The sequence below is a fragment of the Neopelma chrysocephalum genome, unplaced genomic scaffold (genome assembly GCF_003984885.1).
Source record: "Neopelma chrysocephalum unplaced genomic scaffold, ASM398488v2 Primary Assembly neopelma1_25, whole genome shotgun sequence".
In the NCBI taxonomy this organism is placed as follows: Eukaryota; Metazoa; Chordata; class Aves; order Passeriformes; family Pipridae; genus Neopelma; species Neopelma chrysocephalum.
This window is the reverse complement of record NW_020897694.1, coordinates 7,769,801-7,793,093: the sequence shown is the minus strand read 5'-3', so window position 1 is coordinate 7,793,093 and position 23,293 is coordinate 7,769,801. Positions and strand designations below refer to the sequence as shown.

The window sequence follows — 23,293 nt, the reverse complement described above, 5'->3', positions numbered from 1 at the left end:
CTTTCAGAGAAATAAAACCATAAGTAAAGCACGTCTGCCATTTTATTTTCCAACTTGTGTATCTACCGCTAAAACATATCAGCTTGGATTCACTGAAGCTGGTAATGCTTTACCTGTGATTCCTTATATACCGTTTTAAAGTATTTTTTTTTAAATATATTTAAAGAAATGGCAGTTTGAAATCTTTGTTGGAAAATAGTAACAATAGATCAGTTTATGATTTGTTTGCTCTCTTCTCATCAGTTTAGATGAACGACTGTGCCCTGTTTAGACCAAGCAGCTGCTTTTCAAGCAGCCTTCACAAATCTTACCTTCCTTCATACAGTTGAAGTCTCAGTATATACCCTGAAGACAAAAATAAAGTCCTAGTTATTTCCAAAAAACTTTATCCTGTCCTCCATTTAACCAGTTTCTAGACTTCCACAAATGCTGTGCTTAGGTAATTGAAGCCTGTGAAATACCTCTTTCAGTATTGTACATTTATAATTATGAAGTAGAGTATAAATAAAAACAACAACTTAGATTTTAAGAGCCTATACTGCAATTAAACCAAATAACTGCCATATTCCAATTATGTTCTGCCAAATTTCGTTATGTTAAGTACAGGCTATGCAGCAACTAATATACTTCATTGAATACACAAAACCACAGCTCATTTTCCACAAGCATTGGTTCTTAGGCACGGTCAGGAACAAAAATCAATATGCTCACTAAGTCTAACATATCATTTACTAACCTTGCATTTCACTTACATTCAGCTTAATGAAATATTAGAAAAAAAATCTAAATGGTATACAATAAACATCTTCCACTGAGTACAAACCAATACCCAAGTGACATTCAAAGTTACTATTTTTTATTTTAAGAGCAGCATAAAGATGTATTAACTGATAATTCTTTCTCTACCACACCATACATATTAGAGTTCAGGATAGAGAAGAGAGAAAAAAATATCTGTGTATGATTGTAATAAAATGTATCAAATCTGGAAGAACTATTTGCTAGCTTTGTCCTTGCTAAGATACCACAAACTGTACCGGTTTGTGGGAAGCACTTTTCCCCCCCAGAGTGGATACTACATCAGATGTTTGTCTTCTAATACAAAAATGAGCTTAAAAGAGTTAAAAGAAGAAACAGCAATAAAAACAGCTTTAATGATCTACTCCAACGGGGTGATTTAGGCATCAATCTACAAAACCTACACTATTACTCCTACTCTAATATGAAGCAGCATAACTATGCTGTGTTTCTCTCCAAGTTGCCCTGAGTACCTCACGGTCAATATTGCACCAATAAAGTGTATTTCATGTTAGTTTACATTTGTGGTATAAAGACAGGGAAAAAGGGTTTGGGTGCACAGTTAGAAATTAAAGCAGATGCTTCAAGTCTGCTACAATTTAATAGGAAGTATTCATATGATTCGGTTTCACAGCATGTGTGAATATAAATCCTCAAGGGATTTAATTAGGTGTATTTTATCATAAATTGCATTCCCAGAGACATATGCTGCTCCTGCATCATGCTGATAATAACAAAGAAAACTGATACTTAGGAGCAGATCTGAAGGGTGATTTCCGATGGCATTAGGTACAGTCAGAGAATAAAAAAACCAGTGCTGAATAAAATTATCAATGTTTTTTCCCAGTTGCTTTACCATACCAACTTGAAAGGCAGTTTATTTTATACAGTACAAACAAATGAACCTCATGAAGTATACTTTGCAGATTGACAAAACTTTTATCTTTTGCTTCCAATACTATAAACACTGCACATGAAAAAATTCTCAGTTTGCTGTACCCATAGTTGTGCTTTATGAGAGCCTACAAAAACATTCACTTTGAAAATCACAATTTGGATCAATTAACCTCTTGTTAACCGGGTGGTCACTTCTTAGAGCATTTCTTTATGCTCTAAGCATTTTGATAATTTTCAAACTTTTAGGATGTAGTACTTATTCCCTGCATTTTACTTCAGAGAAAGAGTACCTACTTCTCAAGGACTTTGTTGAAAAGTTCTTTGTCAATATGTGCCACCAACTACAGAGTAGTTGATTTTTCTAAGCAGTTCCCAAAGTCAGAACAGAAGCCAATGTCTGAGTCAAAATTAGAATTAAAAATAAAGAGATTATCTGAAATATAATTTGAAAATTATATAAGGGTATGTTTAAATTTTTTGGAATGTATTATATAAATACAGTTCTAAAGTATAATTCTCTCTCAGATGTTATCATGTAACATCTTCAGGTATGCATCCACATATCAGTGTTGATTTCCATGTAGTCTGCTATTTTTATCACATTTTTATACTCCCGCCTACACTCACATACAATGAAATTTCTCTTTCAAGGTGACTTCTCAATTCAAAATACATCCCAGAATGCAGGGATTTTCTTCTTTTTTTACATAAAGAAATTTGGCCATATTTCTGTGCTCCTGTTTCTCCTGTCTGTTTTCCAGTTAGAAAAAAAATGGAGTGAACTATGATACAGATAATGTTCAACCTTGTAACAAGTTCTGAACACAGGGTTTTCTTTAAGCTCAGAAACAGATATAGTTAACACTGCTAGGATCTTTTCAGAAATAACACAGGAGCTTTTAAAAATGAGCTTAGCAGCCAGAATGTGTGTCTCATTGCTTCTAGCCCCAACTAAACACCTTTTTTTTTTTTTTTTAAATCTGAACCATTTTGAAAGTGATTTTTTTCACCTCCCTCTGCTTTTAAAGCAGAAGCAGTTGCATTGTCATGGTCATGATGGTCTAAGGATTAACAAGAGCCTGAGTTCAGGAGGAGTTAAGCACTGGTGTTACCCTAGTTTTTTACATTCAGATTCTTCACCTTCAGGGTGTTCAGTTCCACCAATTCTGAAAAAGGACGGATGCCCATGTGTCTCCACTGTCTGCAGACTGGAATCATGAACTCAGAACCTTATGTTATACACAGAAATGAACCCTGTAAAATCTCAAACTTCCCCATGCCTATTAATGCGAGTGCTGCACAAAGCCTCAGAATTGAATACAGTCCAAAAGCAGAAGGAGCAGAGGAAAGCTCTTTAGTGAGCTGTTTCTTTGCCTAATTCATTACTATTTCTTTTTTATCTTCCTCCTTGGCAAGGTCTCAGTCAGCACTCAAGCACACACACACAGTCTGAGGAAACAGCAGGGCAGTAATTCAAATTTCTATTACAAGTCACAGAGTACAGTTCCTCCTGATTTTGCCACTATCATTAAAAAAGAGGTTAGTCAGTTATTCCTGCAAAAACACGGATGTGTTCAAAGATCTAACATAGATATTCCATTGGCATTAACTTTGGTTAGGACCCAGTTTGTTCACACTTTTCTCTGTTATTGTTTCAGTGTGTATAGGACCTGCAAGATAGTGCTGTATCTGCTAATTTCTGACAGGTCTTTTTGGACTTGCAGAATTAATTCTATGTACTGTCTGTCACGATGGACTCATATATTAATAAAGCTGGAGGTTTGCTACCTCAGGCATTTGGAAAATTAAATGCAAATTGTTAATAAAATACATCATATGAGTTGAGCACAGATTTAAACTGATTTATATTTTAAAACTGCTGATGAAGATGACTCCTGGATAAATTCACTTGCAATTTCTTCTGAGTCAGAAAGGGCCACCATAATCTTCTATCAGCAAATGTTCAACGGTGCTTGACAACACTAGGAGCATCCAGCACACCTGAAGTTTGATTGAGAAAAATACGCTGGATGAGAGAAGGGAAGGAAAGGTGGAGGATGGAAAAAGACACACACACAGTGATCAACTGAAAAAAGTCAGTCTGTCCTCCAAAACATCCCAACTCCAGTCAGTCCACCCCTGCAGGTTTCACTATTGCCTCTCCTCCATCTTGTAAGTCTAAATTCTGGTCTTTGCACACCATGGTTTCTAAATTGTTCAGACACAGCTCAACTAGAAATGGCTTTAGGTAGCTATGTTACACCACCTTAGGAGAGACAATGGATCCCAAAGAGAAGAAAATTTAAAAATTTTAATAGAGCAGGTAACATATATCAGTGACTACCAACATGATACACATGGATATCAGTAGGATATTAATTCAGTTATGCAGAATCACTTTTAGTGCATAACATTAACAAGGTTGAGGTGCATCAGCAACTGAGGTGAAGATAAGCATACTTCTCTTCTTTAATTATTTCCATTTAGTGGCTTTTCTATATTAATTACACTCCGTTGGAAACTTTAATTTCAAATACCAGCATACAATCTATAAGTTCCACTACTTTATGTTATACCTTGCTTTCAACTCATGGCTTGCAAGCACCTGAAACAGGATAAGCTGACAATTCCCAGGTACTGCACTATCCATTTTAACTTTGTGTTTGGACATTTCAGGCTTTTTGTTAGGCACTGAGAAAGCACAGAGCAGTCACCTAGAACATGGCACTCCCAAGGCAAAACAGATCTTCACAACTCCTGTGCAACAGCCTTTCCAGGCTATGAGTGCACATTGCCAGCTCATGCCCAATTTGTCATCTACCAGTATTCCCAAGTCCTTCTCTACCAGGCTGCTCTCAGTCAACTCATTACCCAGTTTGTACTGATACTGGGGATTGCCCTGCCCCAGGTGCAGGACCTTGTATATTTTCATATATCTATGCTTTCTATAGAACCCATATTATAGAACAAACATATACAAAAATGTAATGTAAAATAACACTGATCTTAAACCTTAATGATCACAGGTAGTTGTCAGAAAGCTGCTTAGTTCCAGCTTTCTGCCCTGGGCAACAGGGAAGGAGGAACTGAGCAGCAGAATCCACAAGCACTCTTTATGCTTTCCTGTTGGGTACATCACAGCATTCAGAAAAAAACTTTTTAATTTCAATCTCAGGTATGGATAAAGCACATCAGCCCTACAACAGCTTCACATGCACATTGCACTATTCAACAAACATACTTAAAGACAGATTTCATTTGTAATACTCTCTACTAGTGCAGAGGCATTTGTGTTAGGTCCTAATGATGGTATTGCCTTAGCAAAATTTTCAGCGAAGTATCACATATACTGAAATGACAATGATTAAATTCCAGCCAAAACCACTAACTGCAAACAAAGGAGGCAAGAGCCTAGTAAAAACATCATAATAGACTTCAGGAACTCTGCAATTATTATATACAAGGTTCAGTTAAAAATGTATTTTAATAAACAGCATAAAGCAACTTGCGAATTTCAAACTCAATGTAGACTTGAAAGGAAGGAATACTTTCATGATTTACACATCACTAGAACTGACATTTAAGTCACATTCTGTTGATAAAATACTATTTCAAGTAGAAACTATCTCATTCTCTCACAGTCACGTCTGTCTTGCAATGGAAACAGAATTAAAATAGCAGCATACATTTTCTTAAGCCATAAGCAGACATATCTGTATTTAAATATAGGCATGGAAAGAACAGGGAGTTTGAAAACCATTGTTTTTATAATACTGTTAAATTTTTTGCATGCACATGAATGTACATAAGAAAGATTTCAGGCAGTGGTCCTTTGTATTAATTTCTGCTTCTTTCAAGCTGTAGAAGAGCTTTTGTGAAAAATCCTGCTGAAAATGATGTTCACTTGTTTTGAAACATGAATAAGTCCCCTAAGACTTTAAAGTTCCTTCACTGTATTTGCAACTGAAGTATAATTTGTTGGCCTCTGATATGGGTAATCTCGTATTTTCTATCCAGATGACTCAAGGGGAAAAAAATGTGAGTTTAAGTATACTAGGATGAGGAAAACTCAAAGAATTTTACATTTTATTTCTCACCTAATGAAAAAGAAAGTAATTTACTATCCTTTTTCATTTTATGTTGTTCATTTGAATTCAACTCCTAAGACATTTTAAAAACATCCCAGAATCAAGTATTAGCAGGTGGCTGCACAGTATCCGCTCCTTTGGAAAATATTTCAGGATTGTGCCTGAGTATTAACTGATGGTTGCAGTGCTTCAGTATCTTATATTAATATCTGAGCTATTTAGAGAATGAACGATTCTTCCATAAAATGTAATGCTGTGATTAGTTTCTAAAGCTGGCATCTTTTCCACCCACAGAGCCTTTGAGGAGCACTGGAGATACTGCCACTGCTTCCCCTATGGTGTAGCTGGTCCTGTGGCACTCTGGGAGTTAAGCTCCTGCTGGAGTTTTGCCATGTCTTCAGGAATTAAATCACCCACTGATCACAGGCAACCCCAGTTTGAGAAGTGCTGGAGTCCTACAGACAGACATTCCTTCAAAAAAGAACCAGAAACCAGAGGATTTGTCATCTATGAACTTTCTTGAACTTGGTGACATCCCAAGTAACAAGTGCTATTTGGATGAACAGATATGTACCCTATCATCTTTCAGGCCATTGTTTCACTGCCTTCCTGCTGTTTCATCAGTTTCAGAAATACTTCAATAAGCCAGGAAATTACTATGCCACAGACAGAACTTGCCACCTGATTGTAATCTTTGATTTTGCACTAGGATAACTTTTAGTATTCAGTGATATCATATAACTTTGGGAGCTCCTTGGCATCAGGGTTATTGTTGGACAATACTAATCTACTGATCTCCAAATATCATCAGTAGTATGTCACAAACTCTAAATATCATCAGTAGTATGTGAGCAAAGTTGCTTAAAAATAGAAGATGTGCTATGGTGCTGACATTCTACATATTGTGAAAATTTAAACTTGTCAGCCTAGTAGTTGCCAAAGCAGCTTTGCAGAACCCAGAACACCAGCAGTACTCAGCATGACTATAGCATCTGGCATGGGAGCCAGGAAGAGACCCATGAGCTTCAGCGAGCTCTGCTCTGCAACAGAGAAAATGAAGATTTACATCTAAAGGCTAACACCGATACAGAAATGGCCTTTTTTAGATCAGCTGGCTACCCCACTTTCCCTGGCAAGGTCAAACGTGATGATAAATGAGAAGAACAGAAGGTTAACACGTCTAGTAACAACATATAACTCATGACAGCTAAAACTGAACCCTCTTTCAGATTTTCACCCACTATAGTGTGACTTTCATATTACAGATGGAAAAGAGATGAAAAGAAGGAATTGATGCTGCCCTGGAAAGAGGAAGGATGTCCCTATATACTAAACAAGTCCCTCATTGAAATCTGCAAAGCACCTTAGCAGCAGAGACATCTTCATAATTATTGTAGTCCTGTTAACAGTAAGGTTAAAACACCTCCAGCACTGTACGACACCAAAGACATTGGTTTCAAGAGAAGGAATGTGTGCCACTGACAGGAATATAGGTTTACTGGAATTACAAATATCCAGAACTTCTGGTGCTGAGCAATGGTACTGAATGCGGCTTTTTTTCAGCCTGAAGAATCTGGCTATGACCGAAGCCTGAACATATTCCAGTGTGACTATTTTTAGCCTCAACCCTTTCAGCAGATAAAAAGGAAATGGATGCTTTTTTGCTAATTACCATAAAAGCAAATTAGGTGTGTTCTTAAATGCAATGTCTCCGATGGCAGGGTGGGAAAAGGAGCAGTATAACCAGCAGAAGAGGAATACTGTTTCATGAACTCTGGTGTTAAAGAAACAGAACAATGAGAACTCTACAATCACAACTTTCTTTTTTGTGAAAATCACTTGATTTTCTTCCCCAAGGTATAAGGAAAAAATCCATGCAGTATTTGCTATAAACTCTTCTTAAATATGTATCTTCCCTCTGATATATGCAATCTCTCTTCTTTCTGAAAATGATCTTCATGCTAGGCTTCTCTCAGCAATATGCCTTTCTAAAAAGGCACAGAACACAATCACTATGCTCACTGTTAAGAAACTATTTCAATTCCAGAGAAATAAGGGGGAGACTGGACATAGTCTTGGGCAACCAACTCTAGGTAGCCTGGCTTGAGCAGGGGTGTTTGGAATAGATGACCTCCAGAGGTCCCTTCCCAGCTCAACTATACTGTGATTCTGTGACTCTAACCTGGAAATGATGATATTTAAAAAACAGAAAGAAGGCAAATTTCATGTCACACTGTAACAAAGTCATTTTAAGTTAAAACAAAAGGAGAATGGTAAGTCAGCCACCAAGTAAGCCTACACTTTTCATCTTTTGTCTCCAGGCATTTACTAAACGGAAGGAAACTGAGATCCAGTGATCAGATCACCGGTCTCTCCCAGAATTTAAGAAAGTATCAGTTTCCATAACTAATATAATTCATATGCCAGAAAATGTATTAAAAAAAGAAGGAATGTTTCATGCCTCTTTTTTTTCCCTACAAAACCCACCCCGCCCCCCAATTAGCCCATATACACCTGGCTACTAGAAGCTGAAGACAAGAATGGGGTAAAAAGAACATGCTAACCTTCTGCATCCAGCTGCAGATTTAAGAGGAATATGATAAAATACCTGCTGCATTACCAACATTAGCTATTCCTTATTTATTAGCATTATTATAATGGCTGGAAGCAGAGACCACAATTACGACCTTTTCATATCACTGAACAAAAAAGAATGGTAATATAAAAGACCAATTAAAATCCAGCCTCAGAACACCACTTGTAAGAACAGTAAAACATGACAGACAAAATGAAAGGGACAAGAGACAGAGAAAAGAACCTAAGATCACAAAGAAGTATATAGCAAACCAATAAAAGCAACTCTCCTGACCCCTGAAATGGGGAATAACCACTCCTCTGTGCTGCTGAGTTGATCTCTCTTTAACCTTATTTTTCTTACTTGCTTCTCTCTGCTAGTCTCTTCAAAAACTGTGAAAAATGGACTAAAAATGGACAAAGAGACTTCAGTACTAGTGTGGCTGTTACTTTGCAGTTCAATTGTTCACAATCAGAAAACTATTTGCTTGACTTGTAAGAAGTGGTGGGTGTCCAGGAACACAAGAATAATATAAAATACATCTTTTAACAGTACCCTTATGGACATGATTAATAGATAATTTTTCACAAATTGCACAAAATTCTCCAGAAAATCTGTGATTAGAAACATTTTAGCACATGGAAAAAAATTATATTTTTGTATAGGATGAGTAACTCAAATCATCCTGAGGAATGTATTTTTGTACTATGCTGAATCTTACTTCAAGCCATAGAAAATGATCTTCGGTATTTGAAAAATCAAGGTTGTATTGACTCAGAGGCAGATGCAATCTCAGCTTTGCATAAAAATGGCCTCCCACCTCAAACTGAGCAGCCTCTGTGCAGCATGTCAGCTTTTCTGGAAAATGCACAAATGTATGCATACATATTCATTTTGGAAATGAATTCATAGCCAACTAAGCATATCTACAAGAACATACATGAAACAGCATGCTGGTCAAGTTATTAATCTTATTCTGCTAGTAGGGGCTATTTGTGAGAAAAGAACTGGTATAATGCTCATTTTCAGCAATATACTGAACTGTCAGTCAGTCAATACTCTCACAGTACTTTAGAGAAGGTGAGCAACTCATATGCACTAATAAATTTCACTTGTTTGACACAGACCACCAAATGTCTGGACTTCTTGAGGCCTCCGCAGTGTAGTTGTAAAGACGCGAGACTTTTCAAACATGGAAGTTCCTTAACTATTCTAGAACATTTTGCAACTCATTTTTTCTAAAACCCTATCATGCACGTTTCTTCCACTAGCTTATTCTAAGGACTTTCATCCTACTCTTTGTAGAAAACTCTTGTAGGAAAAAGCAAAAAGATATACAGAATTCTTGTAATCCTATTACAGCTGCCATATTGGCAATCACCACTTTAGACTAACCATACTTCAAGGTGTATTTTTAAATTACTTAAGAGAACTGCAGGCATTACCAGCCTCACTGCAGTGTTAAATGTTGGCTCTTGCAGCCTTTAGGTAATCCTGGGACTCTTTTTTTTTTTTATCTTCTTCATTTTGTACAGTTTGTGACAGTTTGGTAGTTCAGATTAGGTGTTGTTGAATCAGTCTTCCAAAATCCATTTTGAAAAGTGACCAATATTTCAGCAGCACATTTGAGAATGAAACAAGGGCTCTGATTTTATCTCGATTTCTGCCTGCCATCCTCTGCTGTTGGGGAAGCACTATCAAACAGTGCATTCGACAACTGCCAGAGCTGCAGTTTCATGCACCTTCAAAACCTCCCCCGAAAACTGTGAGTCTGGTGCCTGGCCATCACATTGCAGAGGACCTGAGCAGTCCTCTAGAGCTTTCTGTAGCTACTGAACTTGACAATATCAGTTTGAATTGGAGCTTTGCAGAAGCTGCTCTTAGATTTTTTTTTCTTTTCAACTTTACCTCAAAATGAAATGTAGTTTGGGGTATATGATACCAATGTGTTCCAAATATTTTTGAAAATATTTTTTTTCCTGTGAGGAAATGGAGAAACAGAAGCAAACAAAAATGGGAAGGGGGGACAGAGAAAGAATTGGGGAAGAAGAGAGTTTGCTATGATCAGAGGGATGAAGAGAATGGACATGAGGACCAGTGAAGGATAGAAACAGGTAATTTGTCAGGAAGAGTCTGGGTGCATGCCAGTCCCTCATTTCCCCTCTTCTGTGAATAGCAAAAGCCCCTTGGGAGTATCAAAATCTTATTCTCATCTCCTCTCAAATTATCTGTAGCCTTAAGGGATCCTGAATGTCTGGGGGACTCCTCTCTCCCTGTGCCCCATTTTTCCCAGTGCAGACAAGCCTCTTGGGAGATCTTTCTTTTTGAAGAGCCATTAACTCCAAGGTGGTTAAACATCGGGATCACAAAATTAATGTAATGGAAGCAAAAATCTCTTGCGCTTAGACAGAAAAAATAAAGGTACAGATAATACATCTTCATGGTGGAAAGCCAACTGCAGTAAGATGAAGAAAATAGTCTAGGTTGGGTGGGACCGGCTAGGGAGGATGTAAAGAGGGGAACTATCAAACAGTAAGTATAGTATAGGCACAGTATTTTCTGTGACCGCTGCACAGTAAAACTGTCTGCAGACTGCTCGGTTTTTTCCCCCACACAGTTAAAATATTTTAAATGGGATCATGAGATCCACTCCCACAAGACAGAAATCAGGACAGGTGCTTGGAAACCACACATTATTTTCCAGCTAGCCTCAATAGCATCACCAGCAGTAATTGCAAATGTACAACTAATCATTAAGCTGTTACAAAGAACAAATACATTGCTAATAAAAATTTCCTAGGAAATTCAATAGCACAAAGCTTTACTAGTGCAGGATTGCAGGAGTTTCATGGTATTTGTTCTCCTTCTAGAACTTGAAGTTCAGGAAAATTAAAAAAAATTAAATAAATCTGCCAACAACAAAACTTCCAAAATAGAAAACACCAAGTGAAGGTCACACAACCTTTATTTTACCTTTCCAGCTAGTTATCCCTAGACACACATTTGTACCTTGTATTCAAAGTGTTGTGAACATCAGCCATCTACAGCCTTCCTGTAATCATATCAAAAGCTGCTTCTTGGGGAAAAACCTCTCCCACCTACTACACTTGATAACACTTTCACTCACACGTTTCACCAATTTCTGTGCTTTCATTATTCATCCTCGAACCCACATGTCACACTTATCTCCCACCTAACTGCTGGCAACTGCATCACAAGACCATTGCTTTGTCCTCTCACTGAAACTCTATTGAGCAGCAGGGAAATCAAATACCATGCATCCATCAGCTGATATTGTTGACCCAGATGCAGATGGTAAAAAAGACAGGATCCATATCTGCATTTAATACCAGGAGATATATAATCTCTTTTGGTCATTGCTAGCTCTCAGAAAACAAATGATTACAGCTGTTGAGAGTGTGCAGCTTAACTTCATTTTCTAGATCTTAAAAGTTTGAAGCAACTGTATTTATCTTTTAATTTTATTTCCTTCCCAACTCAACTTAATATTGTAACACTTAAAGCCTACACAATAGACTTGCTGTTCTGTCAATATTATAAAGTTCATCTTTGGAGAGTCTGTCTCATATAAAGCACAACAGTAAACAGAAAAATCAGTGTTTACAGAGCCATAGTGCTGTCTACTCTTTTATATGGTTCCGAATCATGGGTCATCTACCGCCACCACCTGCGTCTCCTAGAACGCTTCCATCAACGCTGCCTCCGTACAATCCTAAACATCCACTGGTCAGATTATGTGACCAATACATCTGTTCTTGAACAGGCAGCAATCACAAGTATTGAGGCCATGTTACTGAGAACACAGCTGCGATGGGCAGGGCACGTCTCCAGGATGAAGGACCACCGCCTCCCTAAGATCCTGCTTTATGGTGAACTTGCCTCCGGCTGCCGCAAGAGAGGAGCTCCGAAGAAAAGATACAAGGACTCCCTGAAGCAACAACTCAGCCTCGGGCATATTGATCACCATAACTGGTCTACTCTGGCCTCCAATCGGGAGGCCTGGAGACACACCATTTATAACGCTGCTGATGCCTTTGAGAAAGCACGCAGGATCACTCTTGAGGAGAAAAGACAACGCAGAAAGAATCGAGCCTTGCAGAATATACCATCTAAGGAGTCTTTCTGCTGTGTCTTTTGCAACCGGACGTGTCTATCTCGTATTGGCCTTTTTAGCCACCAACGCGCTTGCATGAAAAATGGGTAGAGCCCTTCCCAAATCTTCGTTCGCGAAGCCTAGCCATGATGAAACAGAAAAATGAATAAAATGGTTTAATATAACATGGTTGTGTAACTTATGTGTTTTATCTTTAATACTGTCACCCTTTTTTATGCACAAATACAGACTGCAGCATGTTGAGGGTGGGAGAGCGTAAAGAGAGTGAAAAATTCGATCCTACTACTCAAATACCAGACACAGTATTTGGACAAAACCCAATTTCTTCTGAAGCTGTGACTGCTAGATCTGCTAAATCTCATGCTGATTCCCAACAGATCAGATTACTTTTTTTTAAACTTCTTGGTAAAAGGCAAAAAGTCTTTACAAACATGGAAAACTAGAAAGCAGGCATACACAGCCTGACAATTTTTCTGCAGGAAAGAAAAAACAACAATACCATAGTTTTCACCTGTCAGTGTTTCCAAACACAAAATCTGCCTTCATGTTTGTACTTCTGTTGCTCCTATAGGAGTTGAACATGACAAAATTGAAGATCAGGAGGGCTGCATGCATGAGACAGAGAACAGAATGCTGAAAAATTCAAAGTTTGGGTAGTGCATAATTAAAGCTATCAGTTCTGTTTCAGTGTCCTGCTGAGGTCTTACCAGAAGCAGCTTATCTGATCAACTATGTGGAAAATGCAAAAACGCACTTGGATCGGGAAACCTGTAATTAGAACAATTATGAAGCAAATACATCCCACAGATTATATTCATGTATATTTAAAATTGCCAGATTGAAATGAGTCCTTTTCTGCCACCATCACATTCGCCTCATACTCCATTTCCCCATGATGACAAAAACCATGATAGCAATCACAAAACTCAGTCTGAAATGAAGCAGTTCACTGCACAGAAACAAACTTATGGTACTGATCTGCCAACAGCTAGAACATAAAGTCTTGAAAATGAATGAATGCAATAAGGAAATACTGGAGCAATTTAGATGACAGAGGAGGTTAATAAAACATAAGATACTGAAAATGTGTATGATACATAGAAAACAGATTGGGAATTAGAGAAAAACATCACTTTGCCTTTTCTGCATTTCTTTTGACAACTCTAAAACTAGTCACACATGATTCTCTTCCTGAAATGTCCTGCTTTGAATTTCTCTATTTACAACAAACTCACAGTACAAAAGGGTGGTATAATGAAAACTCACAGACTTAATATATATAAAGATGCACTGAATACAATGCACATTTCAATCCCAAATCTGATTTATTACTAGAGAACATCATAAAGTTAATTATCCATAAGATACATGAATCACATGTATCACAATTTTAGACATATCTGCCGAACTTTTTAGAAGTCACTAAAGGATTTTTTTAAATGTATGTGTTGTGGTTTCCATACCACTTCTGATACTTTCAGTCGTTGCCTTTTCTAGCAAGCATGCCAGTTTATGTCCAGGACTTCTCCACAAACTCTTTCCTATTTTGGACATTTTAAATATCTTTTCAGAGATTCTTTTTGTCTAACATGGCACAGCATTAAGTGGAATTAAACTTGGACGATCCACAGCGAAACCCATACTCAAGAAGTGTGTCCTGAACAGACCAATGTAAACCTTTAAGTCTTCAGGAAATTCAGCTTCAATCGTATTTGAATACAGTCATACATTCATACGTTCAGGTATGAAGAGGCACAGCATGTGCTCTAGTAAAAGTTTTGCCTATGATAGGTCAGAGAGGTCTGCATCATCCCACCAGACAAAACCAGAGGGAGGTACAAGTCCTATGCCAGCCTTCATTCCCTCCCTACTGTAAATCCACCCCAAAAGCAAGACCAGTTCCGATCCTGTATAAATGTGAAGTAAGACCATGATAATACTGAAGTCATCCATTCCTAGTAAGGCAATAATAAAAGCATCAAAGTCGGATATCACATATCCATTTGTAATGAAGCACTCCTACCTTTTCAGCTTCATATAATTTTCACTAGCTGCAGGTCTGCATTCAGCACGTTGCACCACTATTCCTTCCAAGGCAAGTTTATCTAGAATGGAAAAAAACAAAGCAAAACTGGACATTGAGTGTCACCAACATGGTCAAAATTTGAATTATTTTTCACTAAGTAAGAATTTACTAAATAAAATGTAATTATAAGTTCTAAAATAAAGTTCTAAAATATCTGATATTTAGACACCAAAGAAATAAGCAGGAAAAACATGTTTGCACAGCTAGTATACCCTAGACTTCCTTATTTTGCCTTCAGATGTTTTATATATTAAGAATGAATCACAAAGATCAAATCTGAAGTAAGAAGTGGCAACTCCTTTCTCTAGATGTTGCACTCTGATTATCTAGGAACTGTTTTCTGGAAACGTGTAATGAATATAGTCAGTGACTATAAAAAACATAATGTACAAAGAGAACCAATTATCAAGTATCCAAAATTAGTGGACAGTAAAATGAAAGTTAATTTTATTCCTATCCTCAGGAAAAGAGTAACGCATTTTCATCTTATTACAATATAAAAAAAAATTCACTAAAGGAACAACATATGCTAACACTCAGGAAAAAGAAATAAAAACTTTCAGTTAATAACCTAGGACATCACGTACTTGTATTTTAGCTAATACTCATCTCCGTACAGTCACCTCTGTGACAGTCGCTGTTATCCAATGCGTCCACCTTTTTGCCTAAAGCGATGATGACTAACAGAGCAGTAACAGCCTACTCAATAAAGGTGGGGAAGCCCAAAAATTAAAAGCAACTTGATGTAGAAAGGAAGAGATAAGTGATGGTGGGCAAACACCTGCATGTCTACTACAATGTTCTAATGCATAATGATGAGGGGGCAGGGGGGAGCCTGTCAATTTGTTCATCTCTTTTGGACATCGCCAGTGCAATATGTGTAAAACAAACACCTCTAGAACAGCCTTGCCATACAATAAACGATGAGCTTTAACGGCTTCATTAGCTCTCACTATTTAAAATGTCTTTCCAACAGAGTCTTGTCTTGCTGTTGGGGTAGGGCACCACACTGCCATTGTCACTTTCAGTTGGCAACACAAAAGATAACAGAAATGCTTAGATGTACTGATGCCAAGTAACACTAGGCACTCTGAGACGCCTCTGATTTTTCTATTGCCTTATAGACTGAAATATTACTACATCTGCAAATCTAAGTCTGCTCTCCCTGAATAATGCAGAGAGCAATTACTCCAACATCATGTATTTTAAAATGATTTAATCTAAAATTTCTTGGTAATCCTTGAAGGGAATAAGAATGTCATATTTTTTTCAGATAGTTTTGAATGAAACAAAGAAAATTTGTATTAAAACACTTCTGGTTTTGCAGATTCCTAGGTTTATGGTCAGGAGAAACAACTTGGCAAATTTGCCTGACTTCCTATGTATTATAGATAGAAAAATTTTATTGTCTTTCTTCTCTACAGAACCTTGTAACTTATTTGTGGCTAGTCGTACTAATTTTGCTGCTTAATTTCTAATAAGAATTTGACTCCCGCTTCTACCAATTGGTTCTTCTTATGACTCTCTATACTATCATAAAAAGCCTTTCAGTACCTGGTGTTTTCTTCCTTTGAAAGTACTTATACATAGTAATCAAGTCACTTCTCAACCATCTTTTCAATAAATGAAGTAATTTAAGCCCATGCATTATCTCATCACAAGGCATTTATGGCACACTTAAATCAATTTTGGGTTTCTCATTTGCATCTTGTTCAATCTTGAAATGAAGTTGAATACAGAGACCAGAAACCAGACATAATACTATTGTACTGATCTTACAAAAAACATATATGGAGGTTAAATAACAGATACAGGAACTGGAATTTCTCTCACCTCACTTCAGCCATCTCAATTCAGTCTCTGAATTCAGCTGAGAGAGGGAGGAAGGGAGACTGCTGAACGAAAATTGGTCCCACTTCTTTTAGAATTCAGTGATCTGCCTTGTGATGGATTTTTTTTTTGTGTGTTTTTTTGGGGGTTGGTTTGGGGGGGGTGGGGCAGGACAGTGGTGTCTGTGTCCCATGACTTCATGTTTAGATGGCTAAACTGTGTTAAGATCAGTTTGTCTCTAAAAATCAAGATCTGAGGGTTTATGGAGCTGACTGGCTATTATATTACTAACACAACTACTTTAAGTGTTTTCTAACCTCACATTTTATCTATGTGCTCTGCAGTCCCAGTTCCTAGGTGTATAATTGCCTTTGGCTTATGCATTGTCTTTAAACAGATTCTGTGAATTAAGCGATCCCAGTCACACCATGACAGTCCTGTCATAGCTATTCACTGTCTGATCACCATTTGTCTCAATCACAACATTTTATAAGCAGTGATTCCCACTTACTACTACTATCCTCCTCGCTAATCCTGGAGGAAGCCCTTCAAACTACAACTCCAGTGACTTCCTATTCATAATTACTTTCTGATAGCTGTCAGTTTTTCATCTTGTTCTGTGTTTGCTAATTTTTTTTATTCAGAAATCGGAATGTCACAAGACTCTATGTGCAATATGAAATGCTAAGCAGGCTGCAAACACGCTGTTACTTTAAACTCACAATCTTCAAAATAAACAAATAAACAAAATTAGGTTTGTTTGACCAGAAAACCCTTGCATAAAGCCATGTTTGCTAGCATTTGTGTTATTTCCAATCTTATCTACCTCTTGAACTCCATAACAATTTTTCCACTAGTTTCTGTGGTACAGGTTCAAGGCTTGCTAATCTATATTCATCTGAGCCATCCAGCCCAGCTGCCTGAACACTGACATGTCACCATCAATCTCCCTGCACCTTGCAGAATTTTCGAATTATTTTTAAGTTTTAAGGATTAGGATAGGTAAAGCAGAGAGCTCCCCCATACCAACTATTTAGGAAATGAACCTGCCAATTAAGCATGTTTATTCTCAGTATTATCATAGAATCACTAAATGGTTTGGGTTGGAAGGGACCTAAAAAATCACTTAGTTCTGACCCCAATGCCATGGGCAGGGACACCTTCCACTAGACCAGGTTGCTCAAAGCCACATCAAAACTGGCCTTGAACACTGTCAGGGATATGGCATCCATCTCTGGATATCTCCTCTTCGATGTCTTGGCTAATACCCTCTTTTAATTACCACTGATCCAGATTGACTTCTGCAGCCAAATCCAGATCAAATGTTCCAATCGCCTCACAGTATGAGGCTGTCCACAGTCTCCAAGAACACTGCCTTGCAGCTAAGCTTGTCTGATGTCTAAGCTCAACCACTGTCCAAAAGCCAAGGTTTATGTCCCATTTTCCCTGGACCCTCTTAAGGATTTTAACATACCCAGAGAGTCTAGCAGAATAAATCTGCAAAGACACATGCAAACCTCTTGATGCAAGACTGTAGTGGGGGAATACAGTTTTTACTATCTTTGCAGCCCACTTAGTCTTCATTCACCAAACTCAAATGCAGAGACTTGGGTCTGTCTTCTCCTGTTGCAGGACCAGACCTGTACTGGAAAACATCCAAAATGCTACACATCTGCCTTGGTATTTCCATAGTCACATCAGCCTAGAAGATAACGGATGAATAAGGCATGAAAGTGGCAATTCCCTGTTAAAAATACCTACTCAAATTAATGCAGATAGTACAAGATAAATAAACAGGTCTGGAAGACTAGCTAAGACCAGTGATGAGAAGGGAAAATAGAACATTTTCCCAAGTGTCTCACGCTCTCAGTTGCCCTAAATGGGATGGCAGGTACAAATACACAGTCAGTGCAGCTCCCAACAGGCTGGTCTACATGACCCATAGCTTCATCGTTAGCTGCCAAATGCATGCACACCCTGACCTCCCTGCCCAAATGCCCTGGTGCTAATTCATAAAGTAATTTCAACTGTTGTCTCAGTGAGATGATCGAGAGATATGTTGGGGAGATGCTGATTCCAGCTTCAAGTCCTGCTGACAATCATTACCAAATGAACAGAATGTGGTAAAAGCATTTAAGGCAATTTTCACAAACAGGCATGAAAGAAATTTACTGAAATTGTGCAGAATATGGTCTGATAGGGATTAGATTGCTGGAGTTTTTAGAGAGACATGGACTGACTTGGAGATTTTAATGTATCAGTCTTCTATTCGACTGCACTCAGCTCCAATTTCCAGTCACTGTGTCTTATTAGACCATTGACTGCTAGGTTGAAGAGCCTGCTAGGAAAGCATTTCTGCCCATCCACGCACTTATGTACTCTCCACCTTTATCAAGCCTAATAAAAATAAATCATGTTTCCTTGAATCTTCCATTATGCCAATTTTTCAGCTTCTTAATCATTCTTATTGGCCTGAGAAAGTTCAGTTCATGAATGTCTCTCCTGAGACATTGTCTATCATAGCCAGACTTGACAGCATGTGGGACAGGATCTGGTCCTTTACCAACTCCTCCACTTTGTGGGCGGTGCCAAGGAAGAAGGAGATGAATACCTTACTCAGTATGCATGGTTTCAGGCAGCGGTAAAAAGCAGATGAAAGTGCAGTAAGGACAGGCTATGGGCCCATGTGCCTCCAGCTCCTCGACCGGTAGAAGTTGGGCTGTTGCTTCCCAGCTGTCATAGTTTAACTCCAGCCAGCGACCAAGCCCCATAGACTGAGCAGGAGCCTCCTCATTTCTAGCTGAACACCACTAACAGCGATAAATTCAATCTAGCACATCCCCATCAAATTTGTCATTGTCTCAAACCCTTTGAGCCTCACATTAGGCACCAAAAAGGACTGCCATGGTTTAACCCCAGCCAGCAACCAAGCCTCACGCAGCCACTCACTCACTCCCCCATTAGGGATAGAATCGGAAGGGTAAAAGATAGGAAACTTGTGGGTTGAGGTAAAGACAGTTTCACAAGGAAAACAAAAGCTACACATACAAGCAAAGCAAAACAAGGAACTAATTTGCTGCTTCCCATGTGCAGGCAAGTGTTCAGCCATCCCCAGGAGAGCAGGGCCCCATCACACACAACAGTTACTTGGCAAGATAAACACCATCACTCCAAACGTTCCCCCTTTCCTCCTTCTTTCCCACAGTTTATATATATAAGCGTGATGTCATATGGTCTGGAATATCCCTTTGGTCAGTTTGGGTCACCTGTCCTGGCTGTGTCTCCCCCCAGCCTCCCATGCACCCACAACTTCCTTGTCAGTGTGGCAGTATGAAGAGCACAAAAGGCCTTGGCTCTGTGGAAGCCCTGCTCAGCAATAAAAAACCCTCTATATTATCGACCCTGTGTTCAGTACAAATCCAAAACACAGCCTCATAACAGCCACTGTGAAGAAAGTTAACTCTACCCCAGCCAAAACCAGCACACCAGCGTCCAAGCTGGAAGCCCTGGTAGCCCACTCTGCTCACTTAAACTGCTGTGCAGCTTCCCAGTTACTGCATGTGTTGGCTGGACATGGAATAGCCTCCTCCTGCACTAGACCTCAGCTCTGCTCTTACAGACTAAAGGCATTTTATGGCACCTCTCTTGCATTCAAAGGGCAGCCTCAAGGCTGGTGCCCTTCTCGGACCACCCCTCCCTGGTAGCTATGCAACTAGAGAAGAGGATCACCCAGCCATCACTTGGCATTCCCTTATTTAGGCATCCAAGGATACATCCTACATTTGTTTTACTGACCACTGCACAGAAAAATGACCTTATGCTCAGTTGCCAGTGATGTATTATACATAGATCAGAGGCTCTGCCCTAACTCTCCTGCAAACATATACACTGCAAGCCCTGTCTAGGGCGTATTCCTGGGCATATAAACTTCATATTTGGTGATGTTAAAATACTATCCCAACCAACAATTCAAATGGTTCTGCATCAGCAATGTACTGCCTTACTGATTACACTCTCATCAGTATCATCTCCAAGATCACCAGTAACTTATCTCTTTCTTGATCACTCACTAAAAAAAATAGGATCAAGAACCAAATCACAGGAACATTTGAGTGATAGTTCTCTACTTAACATTTCCCAGTTTGAAGCCTGCAGACAATTTTTGTATAGCTTAATTATAGGAAAACTAATATGGTATACATTCTAATACAAAATGACAAATGAAACATACTGAAAGATTTAACAGAAAAAATATCATCGGCTTTTCTGAACAAATTCTAATTAAAAAAAGGGGTAAAAAAATTTGGCACCACCCATTTTCTCTCCACCCACATTGATTAGTATTATATTATTCTCCCTTAATTTTTGATTGATTTCCAAGTCAGATGTTTTATTGTTTTTCGTACAGTACCTTTTCATATTTAAATACCTGTGTCATCCAATTCACCTTTCAAATACTGGCACAGCGTTTGCTTTTTAGTCTTGTAGCACTGCGGTGCTCAAAAATTATTAAAAATATCAACAGCAACTTGAAAAATTTCTTAGAAAGCCCTTTGAAAACTCTTTGATGCCTAAAAGAAAATTCAAGGAGAAAAAACTCCGAGACAATTTAGTTTTGAAGGTGAGATAAGGAAAGGATTTAATTTGTGCCTAGGCATAAAGTTATAAGACGCGTGTGTGCCCCTCTGTTACAGATGTTACAATTTATAATACTGCCTGTCCAATCCCAGATTTTCCACCCCCTGGCTTTTGCCCTGGTCCACCCTCAGTCATGCCCCTTGAGAATTGGGGCTGGGGTCTCTGAGACCCTTTCTTCATCCTTCTTCATCTTCTTCAGGGTACAGGAGGCACATAGTCACCCAGTCCTTGACTGTACTCTGCAGTTTAGGCCAAAGTACAAGTGTTCTCTAAACAGAATAGACCTACTTTGACAAGAGACTAAACATTTTCTAATGGAATTCAGGGGATATTTGATATGGGGAATTGGGGTAAAAGGGTTGTAGTTACTACGCTAAAGGTAAGGGAATAAGTGCTGCTGCTTCTAAAACCTACTTCTGCTATATAACTACTTACAAAACTTATAAAAATTAGAAAAATAAAAAAAACAGATGGACCTTAAGGCATCACTTGAATGCAAATTTTTCAGACTTGCTGATTTGAAAATCTTGAATTTTAATTGCTATGTAGAGCTGTTACTGGTAACAGCTTCAATGGCTGTTAATCAACATCTGGAGATATAATTGGAATGAGAATGTCTATGCTACCAACATCGTGAGACAGGAGCTACTGAATGGTTTAATTGTCCAACAACCTGGCCAATTTTCTGTGTTACGACATTAAATGGCAAGTAAGCTGCCTCAATAACCCAAATGGATTTCATTAGCAAATGAAGTGAGGTTATTTTCCAAAAGGAAACTTGTAGGGCAGAATGAGGAGCAGCAGGCTAGCCTCTTCCTCCTTGGTTTTGTTTTTCTATGTAAGTGATAAATACCAGCAATGCATTTTCATTGTCTCCAGGATGGCTTGTCTGACTGAGAAGAAACTGAAAAGCTCTGTGGATTGCCCTTCGGTGCAACCCAAAGGGTGACTAACTCAGAAACTGAGTACTACTACAGCCACTCTCCTAAGTGTATGTAAGGGTACTTAGTATATTTTCTGGCTTAATATGGAACCAAAACAATATGCTTTCAATTGCTGGATTCCAGCACTATTCCTTATTTGAATGGCCAATCCCAGCATACAGGTGCCACTGATAATCTGTGAAGCAGCAGTCATTTCAGGATTGCTAGCTACCCACATCGGCCAGTGGGACACTTCAGCTGGATAGGGCAGAAACAGTTCACTCACAGCAAGAGAATGCACCCAGCAACAAGTTACTCTGTCTCAATACAAGCTGGAAGCAAGAAGATCTGGGATGCACTTAGCATATCTCAGCTGTCACACTGGTACACAACAAAAAAAGACTCTCAAAGCACAAAAATGGTCAAAGTCTCGAACTTGATTGCAAGAAATACTCCCATATCTTTGCCAAAATGAACTTCTGGATGATCTTCCAGTGCATGGACAAAAAGACAGAAAAAAGGAAATCCAGTATAGCTACACCTTCAAAAAACAGTGAGCTATATGAAACCACCCCACTAAAACTACATGCACGACAATACCATATGTATAACTGAGTGCACAGGAATAACCATGTTTTTTTTTAAAAGTCTTGTAGTATGGCACAGAAAGTGGAAAACTTTCACCAAGAAATGCCAGGCTTTAATTTTGTATCACAGATGACTGTCAGCTGAAGTGAAATAAAGTTACATGGGTTTGTGGTGATGAAAATTTTACGGCAGCTCTAAATTTTTCAAGTCTCAAAGGTTTAAATGTAAATATTCATGAACTCCACAGAGTATATTTTCCACATCAAATTCATTTTGAATATTTTATCATACAAACTACTAGAACGATTTTGCATGATCTTTCAAAGAATACTTACTCGTTCACCAAAGTGGAAAATTTCAACTGCAAGAGTTAGAACACTGAGAAGATGATGAAAACTCAAGTGAGCAGATACTGTTCTGTAACTTCTGTCTCTTAAAATTGTCCTAGTTAGAACGGCTGGGACCAATTCATCACTGGATGGGTGTAACCCAAAACTGTGTATTCTATAGCCTTCCATGCCATTTCCCAGAAACCGTTATCAGTAGAGGCCTGCGAGATAGGAAGATGTTCCTGTCCTCACACCCTTTTATGGAATTCCCCGCTCTGAGGGAGGGACTGAGCACTCCCGCCTGAACTGGAGAATATATAAACTTGGAGTTTCGGAACGTTTTTACCACTTGTGGGATCCAGAGGAAGACTGCAGCTCACCGCTCTCAACCAGACTGAGACCACCA

The 23,293-nt window shown here is 38.5% G+C and overlaps 1 protein-coding gene across 1 annotated transcript in view; it reads right to left on the bottom strand.

Moving 5' to 3' along the window:
• Positions 1–23,293, bottom strand: part of GTF2F2 (general transcription factor IIF subunit 2) — a 90,260-nt gene that overhangs the window by 33,811 nt on the left and 33,156 nt on the right. The window contains exon 6 of the mRNA XM_027674333.1: positions 14,517–14,598. Within this exon, the coding sequence (XP_027530134.1) occupies positions 14,517–14,598 (82 nt within the window). The remainder of the gene's footprint in view (positions 1–14,516; positions 14,599–23,293) is intronic.